The sequence below is a fragment of the Loxodonta africana genome, chromosome 5 (assembly GCF_030014295.1).
Source record: "Loxodonta africana isolate mLoxAfr1 chromosome 5, mLoxAfr1.hap2, whole genome shotgun sequence".
In the NCBI taxonomy this organism is placed as follows: domain Eukaryota; kingdom Metazoa; phylum Chordata; class Mammalia; order Proboscidea; family Elephantidae; genus Loxodonta; species Loxodonta africana.
The window spans coordinates 118083593-118106153 of NC_087346.1; the positions used below are offsets into that span (position 1 = coordinate 118083593).

The 22561-nt window shown below is 35.1% G+C and overlaps 1 protein-coding gene across 5 annotated transcripts in view; it reads left to right on the forward strand.

Moving 5' to 3' along the window:
• PDS5A (PDS5 cohesin associated factor A) overlaps positions 1 to 22561 on the forward strand; it is a 159095-nt gene that overhangs the window by 77963 nt on the left and 58571 nt on the right. For all 5 annotated transcript variants that reach the window (XR_010322114.1, XM_064285929.1, XM_064285931.1 and 2 more), the window contains exons 10-17: positions 455 to 549; positions 2039 to 2184; positions 4727 to 4878; positions 6130 to 6243; positions 8353 to 8434; positions 9875 to 9923; positions 10160 to 10299; positions 19586 to 19701. Coding sequence is in view for 4 of the 5 variants with exons in the window: in XM_064285929.1 (XP_064141999.1) it covers positions 455 to 549; positions 2039 to 2184; positions 4727 to 4878; positions 6130 to 6243; positions 8353 to 8434; positions 9875 to 9923; positions 10160 to 10299; positions 19586 to 19701 (894 nt within the window). In the remaining variant the exon portion in view is untranslated. The remainder of the gene's footprint in view (positions 1 to 454; positions 550 to 2038; positions 2185 to 4726; positions 4879 to 6129; positions 6244 to 8352; positions 8435 to 9874; positions 9924 to 10159; positions 10300 to 19585; positions 19702 to 22561) is intronic.

Here is a 22561-nt window from a genome sequence, read left to right on the forward strand (position 1 = left end):
ATGCACTCATTTTTAACTTCTGGCTCCTCCTTTTATATAGGATTGGCTTCCCTTCTCTTGCTCCCCGATATTTTCCTTTTATAAGCATATTTTTGAAGCAGACTTTGTGTGTTTTGAATTTTTATTTTTTGTTTTATAGCATAATTTTAAACTCCTAAGTGTTTTGGCTCTAGGAGTTTGGTAGTTTGAGTTGGAGGATGTGTTTATACTGTTTTTTGTTTGCTTTAACATGGTAAACAAATTTGCTATGAAAATGTGTGAAATTATGTATATTTTTACTTGTTAGTACTATACTTTATATTCTTCCTTTGGAACATATAAGCTATCATTAGAATAATCAACAAATTGTCTAATCATTAACTGTTGATATTAAGCATTTATAATCCTCTCAAGATATACCTTATCTGAAAAGAAATAGGTTTATTTACAATTAAAATTTAGCAATCTTTTGTAGATTTAATGACATCCATGTTCCTGTGAGATTAGAAAGTGTGAAATTTGCCAGTCACTGCTTAATGAACCACCCAGATTTAGCAAAGGATCTCACAGGTAAGCTAGCTGGTTTATTGTAAATTTTAGAGTAAGCACATAAATATATTTTAGGTGTCACCTGTAACCCAACTTCATTTTCTGAATAGGTTTTAACTCGGGCAGAGTTTTAGGTCTATATCAGTCATGGACTAGCTTACACAATATTGACTTTGGACACAAATTATTATATCTATATGATAATTAAAGATAGTAATATGCCTAATAATAAAGGGAAAAGTGATTATCTTCTGTACTAGAATTTCTTCTGACTCTTTGCCTGAACCCAGAGCATTCGAACCTACCTATTTGGTAGTAGAAAATTGTTTCCTTCAAAATGTTACCAGGAAAAAAGAGAAGATAACATTTTTTTGTTTTGATTTAGTTTGTATTGTGAGTTATATTGGAATTTTTTTTAGAAGTCATAGAATGTTAGTTTAGATTTTATGTTGTGTAACACACAGGTGTCTGTCAGCTAATTTCCTATAGTCATTAAAAAAAAAAAATCTTTTACTTTGTAACTGAAATTCTAAACTATGTAAATCAAGTATACTGTGATGTGAATTTTCCAGGATAGTCTATGTAAAATACATTACCAGCAGTCCCCGGATTATGAGAAAGTTCCATTCCTAAGTCTGTCTTTAAGTCGAATATGTACGAAAGTTGGAACAGTTGGGCATGATTTGTATCTAACATCAATTAGTCAAATATTTGTCTTAGTATATAGTATATTGGAAACCCTGGTGGCATAGTCGTTAAGTGCTACGGTTGCTAACCAAAAGACTGGCAGTTCAAATCCACCAGGCACTCCTTGGAAACTGTATAGGGCAGTTCTACTCTGTCCTGTTAGGGTCTCCCTGAGTCGAAATTGACTCGGTGGGTTTTTGTTTTTTTAATAGTATATCATACCTTTCTATGCATTAAAAAATTAAAGAAACCTTCCAAATACACTAAAATATCTGTAATATAATAATACAGCAATAACGTTTTGATGCATATTGCAAGGTAGCACCTGTTTGTTACTACAAACCATTATATGTTCCTCGAATTTTTAGTATGATAGGCTTTATGAGGGTTGGTTCGTAACTATGAGTCATAACCCAGGGACTGCCTGTATTTTACACAGCAATATTTTTAATGTAATGGAAAAGACAAATCAACAGGTAAAATACCTCAGGAATATGTATGTCTATTTAGTACTCTCTGGCTGCACTGTTTTTACATATTGTGGTATTAGCCCTGAATACGGGTTGTACGTAAATCCAAAGTTGGTAACATGGGGACTGCCAGTATTTATTAAGATATGACAGTGTACTGATAAGTTGTATGGTTTAGTTTATTTTATGATTACATAATGTACTGCTTACTCAAAAATAAAATGATTTTAATTCATGTCACATTTTAGCAAACATTGCTTAGTAGGGACAAAATCTTAAAGCATTAGTCTTTTCCGTCATTTTGATTGATGACAAACTACATAGCTAACAGCTTAACTTTTCTGTTATTACAGAATATTTGAAAGTTAGGTCACATGATCCAGAAGAGGCCATTCGTCATGACGTTATCGTTACTATAATAACAGCTGCCAAAAGAGACCTTGCCTTAGTCAATGATCAGCTACTTGGCTTTGTAAGGGAAAGAACACTGGACAAACGGGTAAATCTGAGGAATTTTCTTACTTTGTGTTTACTGTGTTTATTGAGTGTTACTGTGTTTAAATTGTTTGCTGGATAGTATAGGAGTTATTTTCTATTTAAAGTGTTTCTTTGTGAAAGTCAGATTAATAAATAGCTAATGACTTGTGTGTTTCCATTGTACCTTTCACTTGATTGTCTTCGTGAATAAATACATTGAACTCTATAGCTTTTCAGATCTTAGACATGGGTTTCTCTTCTAGCTTTCCTTTATAAAAGAACAGATAAACAAGTTTTGTTTTATCCTTTCACTTATATAAGAATAGTGATGGGTCAACTATTTATAGTTAGTATTTCTAAAAGTGACTGTCTTGTGTAACTTAGCAAGATCTGTCTGTCATTCACTGAATTAAAAGAATGTCATACTTTCTAAGACAGTGAAGTTTTCACATTGCTATGCCAGGCTAAGGGCAGAAATGGTGGTTATGTGTTTACTTTTGTTGTGAGATTTCCTCTATTTGATGCAACTAGAAATGTGGGTTGATGAGGAAAAGTAGTGCTAAGAACAGCAATAGCACTTGTTACTGTAAAGTGCCAACCATAAGCATAAGATAGACATGCAAGGCAGGCTGATTAGGTATGCTACTTATTAACATCTTTAACAAAGGTTGCCTTGCAGTAAAACCTGTCCTCCAGAAACCAATGTGGTTTAGTTATAATTTAGGGGAGAAGAGGAATAGTTCTTAGTTATGAAATATAGCAAAAGATAGTTTTAGTCATGGGGCAGATATGTAAAGTGGACTTTTTAACTTATTCAACAAGTCAGCAATTCTATCTTTGAAGATTTTTTCCCTTTGGTTTTAATTTAAATGAGATGACACTCCATCTAGTGGTTAGTTGGCAACTCACCTACTTTCCTCTCCCCCCCCCCCCCGCTTCAGTTTATGATATTGCCATTTGTGTACTTTCCTCTTAGAAAAATTTCACTCCTACTTCTCCTAGTGTGGAAACCCTGGTGGTGTAATGGTTAAGAGCTACAGCTGCTAACCAAAAGGTCAGCAGTTCAGATCCACCTATAGGGTCGCTATGAGTCAGAATCAACTCGATGACGGTGGGTTTTTTTTTTTTTTTTCTCTCAATGTTTGTTTCATAGTTTCAGAAAGAGTCAAATAAATGAATCTTTCTGGTAGCGGGGAAACCCTGGTGGCGTAGTGGTTAAGTGCTACCGCTGCTACCAAAAGGTCAGCAGTTCGAATCTGTTAGGCACTTCTTGGAAACTCTATGGGGCAGTTCTACTCTGTCCTGTAGGATTGCTATGAGTCGGAAACGACTTGATGGCATTGGGTTTGGTTAGTGGGTGTTCTGAGACTACATGATGTAATCACAAGAGCACTCATTGGGCATTTTAAGACTTGGATTTAGATCTAAATTAGATGAACTTGGATGTGACCTTTTTGAAATTTGTTTTCTCCTTTATAAAATGTGGGACTGGACTTAATCTTTGATTTCATTGCTCGAATTTTTGGTTTTTTATAAGAAGTGTCAAAACGCATCTGATATCTGCTATGTGGTAAAAGCAGTTTTATTTTTTCCACTAAGTAGCTTAAAAATGATAAAATGATCTAAAAAATCTGTAAGGAGGTATATACTTAAATAAATCAAATACAGATACTCTGAATTGGTATTGAGAGAAATATCTTTTTTGATTGCTGTTTTTGTTGCATTTTATCATGACAGCCTTCACTCTAGGTGTTTGTATTCTCCTTCATCCTTATCACCTCCTACCAACTTTCTTTCCTTCCTTAGTAAAACTTTCCCAAAAGTCTTCTACTAGTTATCTTTGTGTGACTGAGTTAATCATTTGCTGTAATCTACCAAGTAAGGAAGTTCACTTAGCATGATCTCTAAGGTCCTTGCTAACTTTGTAATTTCAAAATTCTTGATACTAAATTTTGTACTTTTTATTCTGATGAGCAGTCAAATGATAGGGGTTTTGTTTGTTGAATTAATTAGATATTGTCTTTACCTTTTAGTCACTTTTAAAATTTGGCCAGAAAGTTTTAGAGAGAATTGAATGAAATGTTCTGTAAAATTTACTGCTGCTTGGCTTTGAGGGAAATAAAAAATTGATAAATCATTTAGCACTGTTTGCATTGAATAATTAACCTTCCTTCTAAATAGCAACAGACTGAAAATTTTTGGTAAAGCCACTTCCCTGCCTGTTATGAAAAAAACCATTGTGCCAGTTTTCCATATGCACACGTAAGACTGATTGTACAACCTAGTGAAGCCGTGGCAGTTATTACAGATTACTGTAATATATGCAGTTTAAAATATAGCTGTGTTGCTTGCTAAAGCACATCTGTCTCAGTTTTGCAATGCTGAGTATGCCTTTCTGGAAAAAATAGTCAGAAATTAGTTTATTTTCCCTCTAAATTCTGATGGCTGTTTCTTTGATGTCATCTGGTAAGTCTCTCCCTTCTGTTGTATATTGATTAATCTTCCGGATAATTTTCTTTAAAGTTTTCATGTCTAGCTCATCCAATAAACTTTATACTTTGCAGTGGCGAGTAAGAAAAGAGGCTATGATGGGTCTGGCTCAGCTTTATAAGAAATATTGTCTTCATGGTGAAGCAGGAAAGGAAGCTGCAGAAAAAGTCAGCTGGATAAAGGACAAACTTTTGCATATTTATTATCAGAATAGCATCGATGACAAGTGAGTCTAATATGTTGGTAGAATGGTTGAATGTAAAGCTGTATTTAATTTTATAAAACTATAATTCATTTCTATTTAATTTTTATATGTAATGTATTTCTAAGTTTAGAAAGCACTTTCTGCTTATTTGTATATACTGTGTTTAAATAAGACTCTAATCAAGATTTTAAAGTGGCATAATATAGTAAAATAGGCCTCAGCTTTTTTTTTTTTTTTTTTTTGGAGTCAGAAAGGCCTGAGACCAAAAGTTAACTCTGCTCAGTATTAGCTCTGTGCTTTTGCGTAGGTGACTTAGCTTCCGTGAGCCTCAGTTTTATATAAAAAGGAGAATAATAATGCTTTTCTAACAGGATTGTCATGTAGATTAATAATTACTGTAAAGTTCCCTAGCCTAGTACCTGGCAATCCAGCACTATTCAATAACTAGTAGTTATTATTTTCCTTTTTTCAACCTTATTAATCCCAATGGAGAAATTACTGTGTTGTTTTTATTTTCTGAATGTTACTTGTAGCTGTATGATGAATCGTACTGGTGATACTTGGTTTTTGCAAAATACTTTGCAATTTTTTTTTTAGACTGATGACTTTGCATCTATGAATAAGTATTGGTTAATGAAGAGCCTTGTGTTTTCTTATTTTGGTGATGTTGAATGATAGATATAAGCTTAGCTAGAAGGATATTTCAGTATTGGTAAGGAGTTTATATCTGGAGAGAAGAGCAAGGAGATATCCACAGGGAAAGCTAAATTTTTAGGAAGTGATACAAAGGGAGTTGCCCATTTTTACTAAATGACAACATGGGAAAGAAGCTGAACTGTAATCAGAGGAAACTGATGTGTTTCTTGAGAATTAGCTATGCTTGGGACTATACCTTTGTATGTACTATTAAAGAATTTGATACAGCTCGGGACTGCCGAAGAATAGATGAACAGCCCGGCACCCTGTGTTTAAGAATATCATATAGCCCCCCAGAAAGAAATGTTTCATGCTGACAAATAAAAAAATACAGTCACAAATGGCAACCATAGCACTAAGTTTAAAAATAACTATTGAAAATCTTTCAGGGAAGGGAACTGATCACATACTGGTCTTTTTATCATACTTGCCCACATAGATAATCACCATTGGTATGGTTACATTTTCATGAGATGGTTAAAATATAAAATAATTATATGTCTTTTAAAAGATTGGATTATTATGTTGTTGTTGTTGTTGGTTTTTTTCTGTTTGTTTGTTTTGTTCCTTTCATAGGCTATTGGTAGAGAAAATCTTTGCTCAGTATCTTGTCCCCCACAACCTGGAAACAGAAGAGAGAATGAAATGCTTGTATTATTTATATGCTAGTTTGGATCCAAATGCTGTAAAGTAAGTTACTTTTTATATGACTGTTTGGTGTATCTTCTAAAGATTTTATAGAATTACTTCATCTAATTTAAAAAATTGTTTTTGATGGGGTTGTTGCTTCTAATTGAATCAATTACATCAGGTAAATATAAGAGAAAAAAATGATTTAAATTCAGGTCAGTTGAAAGTAAAAATACTCCTGTGTACATAGGCAGATGATCAGCTATGTTAGAAATACGGTTTCAGGGATTTCAGGAAGTCCCCATGCCAGAATATCTTTTGTTTACCCGTTGACCAGTGTCTAAATTCCACTATTACAGCTTTGTTAAAGCTTAAGGTATTGGTTCTTTATCAGGAGAACATATGCAAATCACCTATAAGTAGGGTAACCATATAATTGATTATCTAAACTGGAATATTTTTTTAGAGTGATAGGGGACACTAATAATTTCGCCGGAACAACTGGCATAAAATGGAACTGCTGCAGGCAAACCAAGATGTGTGGTCAAACCCTGTTAATAAGGCTTTTAGAAAGTAAATGAGTCTCATCACTGAGAATCTGGATTCTTCTGTGTGTGTGTGTATGTATGTGTATGTTTGTATAACTTTTAATTTTCATGTAATTTAAAATTCACAGGAAAGTTTCAAAAATAGTGAAAGCATTGCCATATCCCTTTTACCCAGATTTATAAGTTTAACCACTTGATTTATCATTTGTTGTATGTATCTTTATATTCACATTTTGTTGTGAACTATTTGAGAGTTATTTGCAGACATTGGATCCCTTTACCCCTAAATACTTCAGTATATATTCCCTAGGAACAAGGCTGTTCTCTTATATAACCATAACTAGAGTATGTTAACAAAATCAAGGAATTTAACATTATGTAATATTACTATCTAATCTAAGTTCATATTCAAATTTATTATTCAAGTAATGTCCTTTATGGAAAGCTGGTGGTGTAGTGGTTAAGTGCTACGGCTGCTAACCAAAAGGTCGGCAGTTCGAATCCACCAGGTGCTCCTCGGAAACTCTATGGGGGTAGTTCTACTCTGCCCTATTGGGTCGCTATGAGTCAGAATTGACTCGACAGCAACGGGTTTGATTTTTGGTTTAATGTTCTTTATGGGTATTCTTTTTCCCAGTCTAAGATTATACATTGCATTTAGTTGTCACATGTCTTTAGACTCCTTTAATCTGTAATCATTCCTCAGTCTTTCTTTGTCTTTTATGACTTTGACAATTTTTTGGAAGAGTATTGCATAGGACAGTTATTTTGTAGAATGTTCCTCCATTTTGGGTTCATCCATTATTAGACTGGGATTATGCATTTTTGGCAAAAAAATTCTTCAGAGGTAGTGTGTCCTCAATGCATCATAGCAGGCATTATTCATCATCTTTTAAAAGCTTTGCAAGTGGTTCCTAATGATCAGTCCCATGTAGCAAGCCCCTAGCCCTAGGTTTTGATCTCCATTTATATTTCAGAATATTTGGGAAAAAGCACTCAGTAATTTCCCAGGGATGTGCTGGGCACCTGGAAATATGGGGAGGAGCCTTGTGAGAGATGTTGAGAAGAAAATCTACTTTCACAGAGAGAAGAATCTGGAGTACACATATTCAATTTAACTTTTATATCTTGAATCTACATTATTTCTAAGAAATTTTTTTTAAATAGTTTATCACTCTTCATAAAAAATTTTTTGGGGGGGAGGTCCTCCATAATTTGATTCTTGTCTATAGTTTCAGCTTCCATATGCTCACCACTCATACCCTGTGTTCCAAACATATACATTTTCTTCAGTTTCCTGTAGGTGCCAGGTACTGTGATAACATTTTCTTTCTCTTTGTACCAGAACTTTCTAGTTACTTCTGCTTAGAATGCCTTTCCATCTTTTTATTTACCTGGAAGATCCTATTCATTCTTCTAAACTTCTCAAATATCTTCTTTCATAAGTACCTTTATATTTACCATTTTATGCTAACCTATCTCAAATGCTAATAAATAAATTTTCTGGTACTTAAAATTTTAGGAATGTAGAAGAATTACAGCAAGCAAGGCAGTAAAGTTGAGTAATTAACAGTACTAAGTATATAAGGCATTTTTTCCATGTTTATACTTTTATTTACAGAGCTCTTAATGAAATGTGGAAGTGTCAGAACATGCTTAGGAGTCATGTACGAGAACTATTGGATTTGCACAAGCAGCCTACAGTAGGTTCATGATTTGTTTAAATTCATAGTTTTTATTATAGACAATGTTCAATATTTCTGTAGTTCAGTATATGGAAGCAAGTGGAGAGTACCTCAGGTGTTTTATTTTCCTAAATGTTAAACATAATTCCTATAGTTACTCAGAGTAACTTTCCATTTTAAATGAATATAACAAACTATTTTTGGTATGGTCAAAGAAACATTGTTTTCTTTTTCAAGTTTTTAGGCACTAGAGTTTTTACATAGTTCTTTAATTTTCAAACAATTCAAATTAATCCTTAAGATAAATTATATTAGGTGTCATAATATTTTTCACTCTATGATCCTTGTTCTTCAGTAGAGAGTCAATGTCATACTGGGTTTCAATTCTATAAATATGTCAATGTAAAATTAACAAAGAAGTTCTGTCCAAAGTTTGCTGGAAGGTAGAGGAAAATTTTGAATAATTCTCTCAATATACTTACAAGTATATTTGCTATAACATGTATTCATAACCAGGGGGTCATAGACAGACCCCTAAAAGGTCCATGGACAGTAGAACAGGAGTTAGCAAACTCTTCTTGTAAATGACCAAACCAAACCCATTACCAGTGAGTTTATTCAGCTCGTAACAACCCTATAGTACGGAGTAGAATTGCTCCAAAGGGTTTCCAAGGCCGTAATCTTTATGGAAGCAGACTGCCACATCTTTCTCCAGCAGAGCAGCCGGTGGGTTTGAACCACTGACCTTTCAGTTAGCAGCCAAGCACTTAACCACTGCACCATCAGGGCTCCTTTTGTAAAAGACCAGATAGTAAGTATTTTAGGCTTCGTGGGCCATGTGATCTTGGTCAACAGCTCAACTCTTGTTATGTGAAAGCAGTCATAGACAATACGTAAAAATGGGTAGCCCATGGGACTATAGTTTACCAAATCCTAATCCAAATAACTTAAATTTCATACAAATTAAAACAATAAAGTAATACGTTATTACAACGAAAGAAAGAAAAGTGCTATTGGAGGGGAAGTTCTCTGAGGATATTTAAATAATGGGCCAAAAATAGCTAATATAACTGTATTACAGAAGAAAATTTTCTACTCTTCACATTTTAGATTAATTTTCTGTGATGTATAATTTCAAATTATATTTTATAATTGTTTGATTTATCTTCCGGCAATCTTCTGTTCAATCTTCTGGCAAGATAACATTCCTACGAACATTACATAGTCTTTAAAATTTTGATACCCTCCTGCTAACATCTCCTTTCCTTCTGTCTTAATTTAATAGTTGTTGCTACTCCACAGTTCTTTGCTATTAACTTTGTGCGTAGATATGATAAGCCACTGTCCAGTGGATAGATTGTGATGAGTTATTTATGAGAAATGTACAATAAATAAGTGTCAATTTTTCTTACAGAAATTTGTTAGCACACTTAACTGCTCTTTTTTTTTTTTTTTCAGTCAGAGGCTAACTGTTCTGCCATGTTTGGAAAACTGATGACCATAGCAAGTGAGTATCTTTGTTCACTCAGTAGAAGTAAGTTAAACATCAAAAGCAGAAAAATAATTTACTGAAGGGGGCTATCAGTTCGACGCTAAGAGAAAATAACCCTTATCTTAATAATTTTATTTCTAAGAACCAGTTAAGCTGATTTTCTTTTAATGGCTCAGCATTGTTTTTAAGCCTACTTGCTTTTAGTTTAGTAGATATCCTTTGGTAATGTTAATTCTCTTTTAATTTTGTAGAGAATCTGCCTGACCCTGGGAAAGCACAAGATTTTGTGAAGAAATTTAACCAGGTTCTCGGTGATGATGAGAAGCTTCGATCTCAGTTAGAGTTGTTAATTAGTCCCACCTGTTCATGCAAACAAGCTGATGTTTGTGTGGTTAGTAAATTATGCTTTTACGTATATCCTCTTAGCATTATACATAAATTTATTTTTCATTAAAGCCTGTTTTACATACAGTGCTTTGTATGTTTTCAACAATATCTTGAACTCTGCATTACCCAGGAGTGTATTATCTGCGGTCTGTTGTGTTCTCTTTGCTTTAGGAAAAAATTCAAGAACTAAGCCAGGGAGATTGGTCATAGGAATTTCCAGAATAAAGTACACTATATTTAGCAAACATTCATTGAATGAATGATAAGAATTTCCTGCATGCATGCTTACGCGTGCATGTTTTTTCTCATAAATGAGCATGAAAATGACCCTTATCAATAAATCAGCAATAGCCACATAGCCATATATGTGATTTCCTTTATGTATTTATAGATAATGTAATTCTTTTTTAGACTTTGACCTCATTTTATTCTTAGACCCCTTATTTTATAGAAGACCAATATCATTGAAACTATCAGAAAGGAAACCTTCATTCATTCGTTTATTCAGTATCTAATGAGACAGAGCCGTAGGTTTGAATTTCAGCCGCACTATTTACTACCAGTATGATCTTTAAAAAGTTAGTATTTCTGAGCCTCAGTGTCTTCATTTACAAATATTTTCCACCTCAGAAGATTGTTAAGAGAATCAGGTAAAAATTAATTCTAGTATAAGTTTCCTAATATAGGGCTTCACACTGCCCTATAGGTTTTAAGTAATGAGAGCTCTTATGGCATTACATATACATGACAAACATTATGCTTTGGACTAGGGCTATAGGGATGAATGAGAGAAAAAAATTATTACAGTTATTAATGTCTAATTTTTGTTTCAGAAAGGATAGTTGTTGTTAAGTGCTGTCTAGTCCATTCAAACTCCGAGCAACCACATGTACAAAAGAATGAAACACTGCCCGGTCCTGTGCCATCCTCACAGTCATAATTATGCATGAGCCCATTGTTGCAGCTACTGTGTCAGTCCGTCTCATTGAGGGTCTCCCTCTTTTTCACTGACCTTCTGCTTTACCATGCATGATGTCCTTCTCCAGGGACTCGTCCCTCTTGATAACATGTCCAAAGAAAGTGAGACCAAGTCCTTTTAAGGAGCATTCTGGCTGTACTTCTTCCAAGATAGATTTGTTTGTTCTTCTGGAAATCCATGGTATATTCAGTATTCTTCATCAACACGATGATTCAAAGGCATCAGTTCTTTGATATTCATTATTCAGCTTTCACATGTATATGAGGCGATTGAAAACACCCTGGCTCGTGTCAGGCACACCTTAGTCTTCAAAGCGACATCTTTGTTTTTTAACACTTAGTGGTCTTTTGCAGCGGATTTGCCCAGTGAAATACGTCCTTTAATATCTTGACTGCTGCTTCCATGGGTGTTGATTGTGAATCCAAGTAAAATGATGCACTTGACAACTTCAGCCTTTTCTCCGTTTATCATGATGTTGCTTATTGGTCCGGTTGTAAGGATTTTTCTTTTCCGTATGTTAAAGTGTAATCCATACTGAAGACTGTAGTCTTTGAACTTCGTCAGTAAGTGCTTTAAGCCTTCTCCACTTTTCACAAGGAAGGTTGTGTCATCTGCATAATGCAGGTTGTTAATGAGTCTTCCTCCATATCTGATGCCACGTTATTTTTCATATAGCCCAGTTTCTCAGATTATTTGCTAAGCATACAGATTGAATTAGTAAAAGGTTACAATCCTGATGAACACCTTTCCTGATTCTAAACCACACAGTATCCCCTTGTTCTGTTCTAACGACTGCTTCTTGGTCTGTGTACTGGGTCTTCATGAACACAGTGAAGTGTTCTGGAATTCTCATTCTTCGCAGTGTTATCCATAATTTGTTATGACCCACACAGTCAAATGCCTTTGCATAGTCAGTAAAACACAGGTAAATATTTCCTGGCGTTTTCTACTTTTAGCCAAGATCCATCTGACAGAAAGGATTGTTGGTGTTGTTAGGTGCTATCAAGTCAGTTCCGACTCATAGTAACGCTATGTACAACAGAACGAAACACTGCCCAGTCTTGCACCATCCTCACAATCATTGCTATGTTTGAGCCCATTGTTGCAGCCACTGTGTCAGTCCATCTCATCAAGGGTCGTCTTCTTTTTCGCTGATCCTCTACCTTGCCAAGCATGATGTTCTTCTCCAAGGACTGGTACCTCTTGATAACATGTCCTAAGTACATGAGGTGAAGTCTCGCCGTCCTCGCTTCCAAGGAGCACTCTGGCTTTACTTCTTCCAAAACAGACTTGTTCATTCTTCTGGCAGTCCACAGTATATTCAGTGTTCACCAACAGACAGAAAGGATTAGCATTGGATAATTATTGAAGTATAAATGATAAGGACTGTAATAGATATGTGTGTTTACATATATATATATATATGTAAAATGTATATATGTGTACATTATATGTATATATATACACAAACACACATACATACGCGAAGTGGTCTGGTTAGCATCAAGAAGGTATCTTTTAGTCAGTGTAGTCATACAGGGACTCTTAATTGGATCTAAAAAGACCAGTAATTAGGAGGACATGGGGGGAAGTTCTTTTGGAGATGAGAGTAGTGGGCTTTTCTATCAGTGGACTTTTACTTGTGAATGTGCCATGTGTCCAGAATACCCCAACTTCAGCAATCCAGATCTGGGTAATTTGCTGAGAACACTTAAGAGTAGAGTGTAGCTGTGGGCCATATTTGTTTCACAGGCCATAGTTTGCCAACCTCTGTTTTAAAATATTTAAATTTTTTCAAAAATTTCATTTACTTCTTTGGCACTTAGAGTTTCAGTTCCAGAAGTAGTCTGTCTTGTAGAGCATCAACTAATATAATTGGATCACAGAATGAAATAGCTTAAAAATATCTTAGAGCTATTTGGTTTAACCACTTCATTTTACAGAGAAGCACATTGAATTTTAGGGATGTAAAGTTTCTCATTCAGTATTTCACAGCTAGTTATAGTGGCTGAGTTGCAGGTAGATCCTAGATCTCTTAAACCTTCTATATATTACATCATTCTTTGCAAGAGCCAGTACAAGAAATGTGAACCTGAAGAACACTCAAGTAATACTTTTGGTTTGAGAGAAATAAGAATTGAGCTTACCATTTGAAAATATGGCATTGAAGAGAAACCCTGCAATTTATTAGACCAGAAATATTTTAGGTTTCCCAATCCAAAATGTATATGCAAAACAGATGTCTTATTACCAAAATATCTGGAGATGAATGCTACAGCCATGCAGTGCAGCCACACAGTGAGCATGATTTTAGGAACCAGGAAGGTAGAAATGGAGGACTTTACTGCCACTGAAAAGAGCATGGTAATGATACCTTCTTCCTAGCTCTAACATTTACTACCTGAAGGGTTGGTGGTTCGGACCCACTCAGCAGTGCCATGGAAGAAAGGCCTGGCAGTCTGCTCCCATAAAGATTACAGCCACAAAAACTCTATGAAGCTCATTTCTACTTTGTAACACATGGGGTCATCATGAGTCAGAATCAACAACAGCAGTGGTTTTGGGGTGTTTTGTGGGTTTTTTGCCTTCCTATGAAAATGATTCCCAAATTTTAACAATTTCTTGAAAACTTGTTTGTTCGACATTTAATGAGACAGTTTCCAAGGTTTGAATTCCAGCTATGCCATTTACTACCACTTGGACCTTTAGTAAGTTACTCCGTATTTCTGAGCCTCATTTTCCTCATCTGTAAAGATTGCCAACATCATAGGGTGGTTAAAAGAATCAAATTCCCTAATGCAGGGCCATGTACTACCCTATAAAATTTAAATGAATGGAAGTTCTTAGAGTATTGTAAATTTATGGCAAACATAAGTGATTCTTAGAATAGGCCTGCAATGGGATTTTGAGTCACCGTTTTTTAACAAAGTCTCAAAGTGATTTTAATCGGATCTTTCATGGACCACACTTAAAAAACTCTTCCCTACAGGGTTGGAGATTTATTGTATCTTCAGAAGTCCAAATATTATTTTGTTTCTTGATCAAGCCTGTGTTCTTAAAATATACTGTTTAATCTAGAAGGCTGTACGCATGGCCTCTCAGAGCTTGCACGTTAGATTTGGACCGACACATATCTCAGTAGAGAATAGAGTGTGTTAAAAGTTCTCACAGAATCATGTGCTTTGATAGCAAAAAGGAACAGCACCCGTCCGAGGCAGGGGTAGATGTGGGTCAGGGAATGACCTATTCTAGAATGAGTCTTAAAAAAAAAAAGTTGAGTAGGAATTAGACTACAATGTCAAGAATGACTGCCGTATTTCTAGTCTGGCTGACTGGATGTTAGAGGAGATGCTTTAGGGGTGGGAGAAGATAATGATCTAAGTGTGACCTCTCAGCAGTTGTGTGTAGAAGTCTGAAATTCATTGCTGATTGGTATAGGTCATCACAATTATACCTCCTGGAGTTGCTAAAGAAGGAAAGGGAGAGAGATCCTGATTTAATCTCTTCTTATAGTATTTGGCCACATCATAAAATGTTTCCCATTTTCCTTTTAACTTAATCTTTAGTGAGAATGATGCATATCTTAACTCTAATATGAAAGTTAAGCCTTTGGAAATTACTTCTTGTGAGAAATTGCCGGATCCTTATCCAGTTAACTGATTCCAACTGTGAAAAATAATGGCAATATTAAGTCTCCTTAGCAGTCATTTTGATTAGCTGGGGGAAGGAAAGGTGTGTGAGGGGGAATTACCTGACAGAACTCATTTTTTATTGTTAAAAATGATAAATGAAAAATATATGAAGAGGGAAAGGCATATATGGATATAGCATTTTTTTATGCTTTTTTGTTTTTTGTCTTAGTAATAACTGAGAATTTGTAGGGGCTAGTTCTTTATTTCTTTGATATTCCTTAACAATGCCTAATGACTAAACAACTTTTGTAACTAGTAAATAGATATTAGTCATAGTAGTAATCTACAGTAATAGCATAGACTTGATCAGAAATTTTTTGAAACACTGTCAGGAATGCAGAAGACTTTTTTTTTTTTTTTTTTTAACTCTGCCAGCTCTTGTTTCCTAAAAGGATTTAAAAAAAATCATTAATTCTGGTTGAAGTTTTCTCAGTTATTTTTCCATTATAAAACTTGTTAGTTTTAAGTATGTATGTGTTTGAGGTATGTGTGGGTGTCTTTTTTCCTTCAGTATCTTAAAACCATTTATTCGTTACTACTGCGACAACCTAGTTTGGTTTTGGAATTTCAGCTGTGTGTCCCCGGTATCACTTAAGATTATAACAAATATAATATCTTTAAATAATTATTATGGGAGATTACCTAAATATTACCTGCATAAAATATTATGGGGTGTTATCTAATTGTATAATTGTTTTATGGCAACACAGAAAAGTCAAGTTTTTTTTGTTACTTATAAAGAGGTTTTTTTGTGTGTGTGATTTAGGTGAAAATTTACAGCTCAGGTTAGTTTCTCATACAAAAATTTATACACACATTGTTACAAGACCCTCATTGTTATCTGTATAATGTGACTGTACATTTCTCCTTTCCGCCCTGGATTTCCCATGTCCATTCAACCAGCTCCTATCCCATTCTGCTTTCTCATGTCACCTCTGGACAAGAGCTGCTCATTTAGTCTCATGTATCTACTTGAACTAAGAAAGAAGCACACTCTTCTTGAGTATCATTTTATGTCTTGTAATCCAGTCTATTCTTTGTCTGAAGAGTTGGCTTCGGGAATGGTGTTAGTTCTGGATTAACAGAGAGTCCAGGGACCATGTCTTCTGGGGTTCCTCCAGTCTCAGTCAGACCATTAAGTCTGGTCTTTTTACTCGAATTTGAGTTCTGCGCCCCACTTTTCTCCTGTGCCGTCAGGGACTCTGTTGCATTCCCTGTCGGTCATTAGTGGTAGCCAGGCACCATCTAGGTCTTCTGATCTCGGGCTGATGGAGTCTCTGGTTTATGTGGCCCATTTGTTTCTTGGGCTAATATTTTCCTTATATCTTTGGTGTTCTTCATTCTCCTTTGCTCCAGGAGGGTTGGGATCAATTGATGCATCTTAGATGTCTGCTCACTAGCTTTTAAAACCCCAGGCACCACTCACCAAAGTGTGATTCAGAACATTTTCTTAATAAACTTCGTTATGCCAGTTGACCTAGATGTCCCCTGGAACCATGGTCCCCAGACCCTTACCCCTGCTACACTGTCTCTCAAAGTGTTTGGTTGTGTTCAGGAAACTTCTTAGCTTTTGATGTAGTCCAGTTGCGCTGACTTCCAGCGTATCATGTATTGTCCTTCCCTTCACCTGAGATAATTCTTGTCTACTATCTAGTTAGTGAATTCTTCTCTCCCTCCTTCCCCACCCTCGTAATCATCAAAGAAAGTTTTCTTCTGTATCTCAACCTTTTCTTGAGTTCTTAGAATAGTGGGCTCGTACAATATTTGTCCTTTGGCGATTAGCTAATTTCACTCAGCATGATGCATTCTAGGTTCATGCCTGTTTATGAGGTGTTTCACGGATTCTTTGTTGTTCTTTATCACCACGTAGTCATTGTGTGAGTATACCCTAATTTGTTTATTCATTCATCTCTTGATGGGCACCTAGGTTGTTTCCATCTTTTTGTTACTGTATACAGTGCTGCAGTGAACATGGGTGTGCATATATCTATTTGTGTAACGGCTCTTATTTTTCTAGGATATATCCCAAGGAGTAAGATTGCTGGTTCGTATGGTACATCTATTTTAGCTTTTTAAGGAAGCGCCTGATCGATTTCCAAAGTGGTTATACCGTTTTACTTCCCCACCAGCAGTGTATAAGTGTTCTAGCCTCTCCACAACCTCTCTAACGTTTGTTGTTTTGTGTTTTTTGGATTAATGCCAGCCTTGTTGGAGTGAGGTGGAATCTCATTGTAGTTTTGATTTGCATTTCTCTGATGGCTAATGATCATGAGCATTTCCTCATGTATCTCTTAAAAAAAAAAAACATGTGCCATGTATCTCTTAGCCGCCTGAATATCTTCTTTGGTGAAGTGCCTGTTCATGTCCTTTGCCTGTTTTTTAATTGGGTCATTTTCTTTTTCTGGTTGAAGTTTTGCAGTATCTTGTAGATTTTAGAGATTACACACTGATCAGATTTGTCGTAGCCAAAAATTTTTTCCTAGTCTGTATGTTGTCTTTTTACTGTTTTCGTGAAGTCTTTTGTTGAGCATAAGTGTTTGATTTTTAGGAGCCCCCAGTTATCTAGTTTCTCCTCTAGTGTTTGTGCGTTGTTAGTTATGTTTTGTATTCTGATAATGCCCTGTATTAGGGATCCTAGCGTAGAAAAGTCAAGTTTTAAGAACTCTAACTTTATCTATTATTGTTTATATATATATGTGTATTTTATATAGTACTGGTATTGTACCTATGTAATTTTGAATTATCCTTTTTCTCTTTAGCATTTACTTTTTAATTTTATGTGTGTTTATACATAGTGCCGTAACTGCCTTTACTAATACCTAGTTTTTCCATGTATAAGTAACCTATTCCAGAATATTCCAAAATATTCCCATGTAAAATTCCCTAGCCATTTTCCAATAACGATATTTGTTTTTAGATAATTACTAGCTTTAATCTTAGTGTCTTGGTTGTCTATTGCTGCTGTAACAGAAGTACCATAAGTGGGTGGTTTTAAAGAAAAGAAATTTATTTCCTCACAGTGTAGGAGGCCAGAAGTCCAAATTCAGGGCGCTTGTTCTAGGGAAATGCTCTCTCTGTTGGCTCTGGGAAAACATTCTTATCTCTGAGCTTCTGTTCCTTGATTCCTTGGTGATCTTCACATGGAGTCCATCTCCCCTCTCCCCTCCCCGCCGAATTGTACTCACTTAATATCTGTGTCTATGCTGTTCCTCATTAACATAACAAAGAAAACCGTATTCCCAAATGGCATTACATCCACAGGTATAGGGGTTAGCATTCCAACACATATTTTGGGGGGGATGTAATTCAATGCATAACATTTAGGTTAAAACAGCTTAATTTTATACTAAAGAAAAAAATCTTTTGGGTGGGGGGATATCTGTAGGAAATAAGTTTGCTTTCAAAAGCTAGTACAGTATTTAAATTCAAATTATGTATATATGTCTGTGGCTTAGAGCAAAGTATATAAGAACCAAGCACTGAATAAAAAGTTCTTATTTTTTCAAATGCTGAATTTTGCTCAGTTACAACTTGCTAAAATGAATCATACATCTCCTAATAACTAGGAAATTTTCTTCAGAATCTGAGTGCTCTGAATTTACACTCTAATAATAAATATGGATGGTATCTAATTTGTAATTTGTGTTAAGATGTCACTGAAACTATAGTCGAAATCTCTTTTTCCTTTCTCCCTTGTCCTCCTGAACATATAATCCCTAAAAGATTATTTTTATGAACAAAAGCTTATAAATACAACTACCGTTTGTTATTACTTTATAGTTTAGAAATTTTTTGATTGTTATAAAAATATGTATAACACAACATTCACCAATTCAGCATCTTTCAGGCGTACGGTTTAGTGATGTCAATTATATTAATCATATGCAACCATCACCCATAGTCAAGTTTGGAAACAATGCGTTACCTCTTCAGCTAAAATTTATATTTCACAATCAGGTATTTAGTTAAAAGCCTTTTTATTACAGGAAATTTCTTTCCCTAGTATCCAGCACATTGTCTTTTTGTAGGAGCTATTTGTTATAATAACAGTATGTTTGCACTTAAGCTGAGAAAGTGACTTTTGGGTCTATCAAAAAGCCTTTAGTAATTCTGTTTCTAAGTTATAAATAATTAAAACTCGAAGGGAGTACATGATATTCATCTGTCCCTCAACTATGTTCTTCCAGAGCTGAAAAACTTTACAAATACTTATGTATTTATGAATCTCCCCTTAAAAAAAAAAGAAATTAGCAACTGAAATAAAACATATTCTGACAAATTACAAAAAATAATCAAAGCCAATAAAACATACATCTAAAAGTTCTATTTTTTTCAAAAGCATTATGTTGTTACACTAAACAGTAATTTCATGGCACAGATAATGAGACAAAAGAGAAATCACACAGAAACCACATCCTCCCCTTTCTGTTTTCCACAGTCCAGATTTTGTAGTTGGTGCTCAGTGAGGCGTATAAATTATACTTAGAGTGTAAAGCCAGAAAAAAAAAACGTTCGGTTGATTTCAAATCTTTTAAATGCCTTTGATGTCTACTGTCATTTTCATTTGGAAAAACATGAATGTGAGTCATACTTATGGTGAAACTCTTTCTTTCCTGTAGAGAGAAATAGCTCGAAAACTTGCAAATCCTAAGCAGCCAACAAATCCTTTTCTAGAGATGGTCAAATTTCTGTTGGAAAGAATTGCACCTGTGCACATTGATTCAGAAGCCATAAGGTAAGCTAGGAAATATATTCACTCAAAAAAAAACTATAATCTGAAATTTCAGTGTTGTAAAATTAAATTCTGGGCCCTGAGGAGATCTAAAGTTTCCTATTTACCCTTACAATTGCAGAAGCATATATCATTCAAGTTGACAGAAGAATCTTCTCTTTTTATGGACTATGGCCTTCTTTAATGTTTTTAAAAGACTTCTTGTGTTTATTTTTAGCCCATATATGCTCATTACAGAAAACCTGCATCATAAAAAAAGAAAATATAATCTGTAGATCTGTCAACCTACCTTTGATTCTTAATCATTTTAATGACCACATAACATTCTGTAGTATGTATTATACCACTATTCATTTGAAAACTGTGAGAACAGACTAGTATATTATAAAGAGCACAGAATTGACATTAAACCAACCTGGTTTCCAAGTATACCTCTGTAACCACTTTGTGACTTTGAAGAAGTCCATTAATTTGCCGAAGTTTTATTTCCAACTTTAAAATGGTTATAACCAGGACTTCAAACCAGTTCATTCCAGTTTGAATCCCTGCTGAGAATTTGGATAATAACAAGTTCCCAGGTGATGTTAATGCTCCTGGTTAGGAACCAATTTTGAGAACCACTAGTAGAGTAACCCAAACCAAACCCATTGCCATCCAGTCGATTCCGACTCATAGTGACCCTATGGGACAGAGTAGGACTGCCCCATAGTTTCCAAGGAGCAGCTGGCTGATTCGAACTGCCGACCCTTTGGTTAGCAGCTGTAGCACTTAACAGGTTTCCACTAGTAGAGCAGTGGTTTTTAAAATTTATTATAGGGAAGAATCACTTGGGGATCTTGTTAAAATGTAGATTCTGATTCAGTATATCTGGGGTGGAAATGCAAATTTTCAGCAAGGGTTCGAACCAGAATGAACTGGGTTAAAGCCCTGGTTATAACATCTCTTCTGAATTGTTGTGAGAATTAGAGATATAAAAAATACACAGTCTGGCATAAACAAACAAACAAAAAAAACCATTGCCATTGAGTCAATTCTGACTCATAGTGACCCTATAGGACAGAGTAGAACTGCCCCATAGCATTTCCAAGGAGTGGCTGGTGGATTCGAGCTGCCAACCTTTTGATTAGCAGCCAAACTCCTAACCCCTGCACCAGTAGGGCTCAGTAATAGATGTTAATTGACCTTTTTTTTTTTTTTAATTCCTGTAGTTTCATGCATTTCAGTTGTTTTTAATGATTTCCTATTGTAGACTTCTGTGAAAGCTTTTCCTGTACTAATTATTTTTTCCAGTAGATAAGCTATGTATCTTTTTCTCCATATTAGGTTGCTGTGTAGAACTTGTTGACTTCTCTTATCAAACAGCCTAGAATTAAGAGACATGGTTCTAGTGCTCAAGCCTCTAGTTATTTCACCTTATGGGGATCACTGTTGTGATTGTATTGCAACACCTTTATTTGTCTGTTTCTTTCCTTTTTTGAATTATGTTTTCGTCTCTCATCTCTGTTATTTTGAAAATAATCATTTGCAAATAAGAAAACTAAAGTTCTGAGAGATCGCGTGATTTGTACATAGCTGGGTAATGGCAAAAACGTTCGTAGGTTTATTATTTCCATGTTAACGTTCTTTCCTCTGCACCATTTGGTTTTAACCAGATAAATCAAGAATGATATAATAGAAATAGGTACCCTTGCCTCTTAGTATTGACTTTGAAGGAGACATATAACGTCATCAGGAAGCCCTTGCTGTTTGTCTCCAAGAGGCCTCACAGTATTTCACTACTTCAGTCAATTAAAATAAGCAAGTGTTTGATTCCTAGTCTTAAAAGCCTGAAAGTTTATTTTCTCAGTAGCATCATGGATTGTTTGGACTCAGAAAGATTGATTTATGGTTAGCATTTCTAAAAGACTAATTTTAAGCAAAATGTCAATTTATTAATTTTAATGAAAAAATATCATATAGTATTCTTTCCCTGAACCCAAATATATATGGAATATTAAATTATTAATAGTTGTTAGTTGCTATCGGGTCGGCTCCAACTCATGGCAATGTTATGTATAACAGAACAAAATCTTGCCCCATCCTGTGCCATCGTCATGATCGTTGGTATGTTTCAGTCTGCTGCTTTGACTGCTGTGTCAATCCATGTCATTGAAGGTTTCCCTCATTTTCACTGACCCTCAACTTTACCAAACATGACGTCCTTTTCTAGCAATTAGTCTTTCCTAATGGCATGTCCAAAGTAAGCAAGCCAAAATCTCATCATTCTTGCTTCTCAGGAACATTCTGGTCATATTTCTTTGTTCTTCTGGCAGTCCACAGCATATTTAATATTCTTCGCAAACACCACAATCTGAATGCGTCCATTCTTCTGTATTATTTATTCATTTAATATCCGTTTAATAGGGCAATAAGTAAAGTACATTGGCAAACTGAGAAAAAAAGTTACATACCCAAATAGTGCAGGATCGATTTGTTGTTAGGGAAGACTTCTGAAATAGGCAACATCTAAGATGTGTAGTGAAAGATCAGTAGGAATTAAGACATTAGCCAAGTAAAGATTGCAAGAGGAAGGGCAGTCTAGGTCAATAGCTTGTATCCTTGGGTAGATTACTTAAACTACTCTGAGCTTCTGTTTCCTCATCTTTAAAATGAGGACAATAATAATTACTACTATATAGAGTTGTTTTCTGAAAGTGAAGAGGACTCGAAGCACTTACTGATAAAGATCAAAGACCACAGCCTTCAGTATGGATTACACCTCAACCTAAAGAAAACAAAAATCCTCACAACTGCACCAGTAAGCAACATCATGATAAATGGAGAAAAGATTGAAGTTGTCAAGGATTTCATTTTACTTGGATCC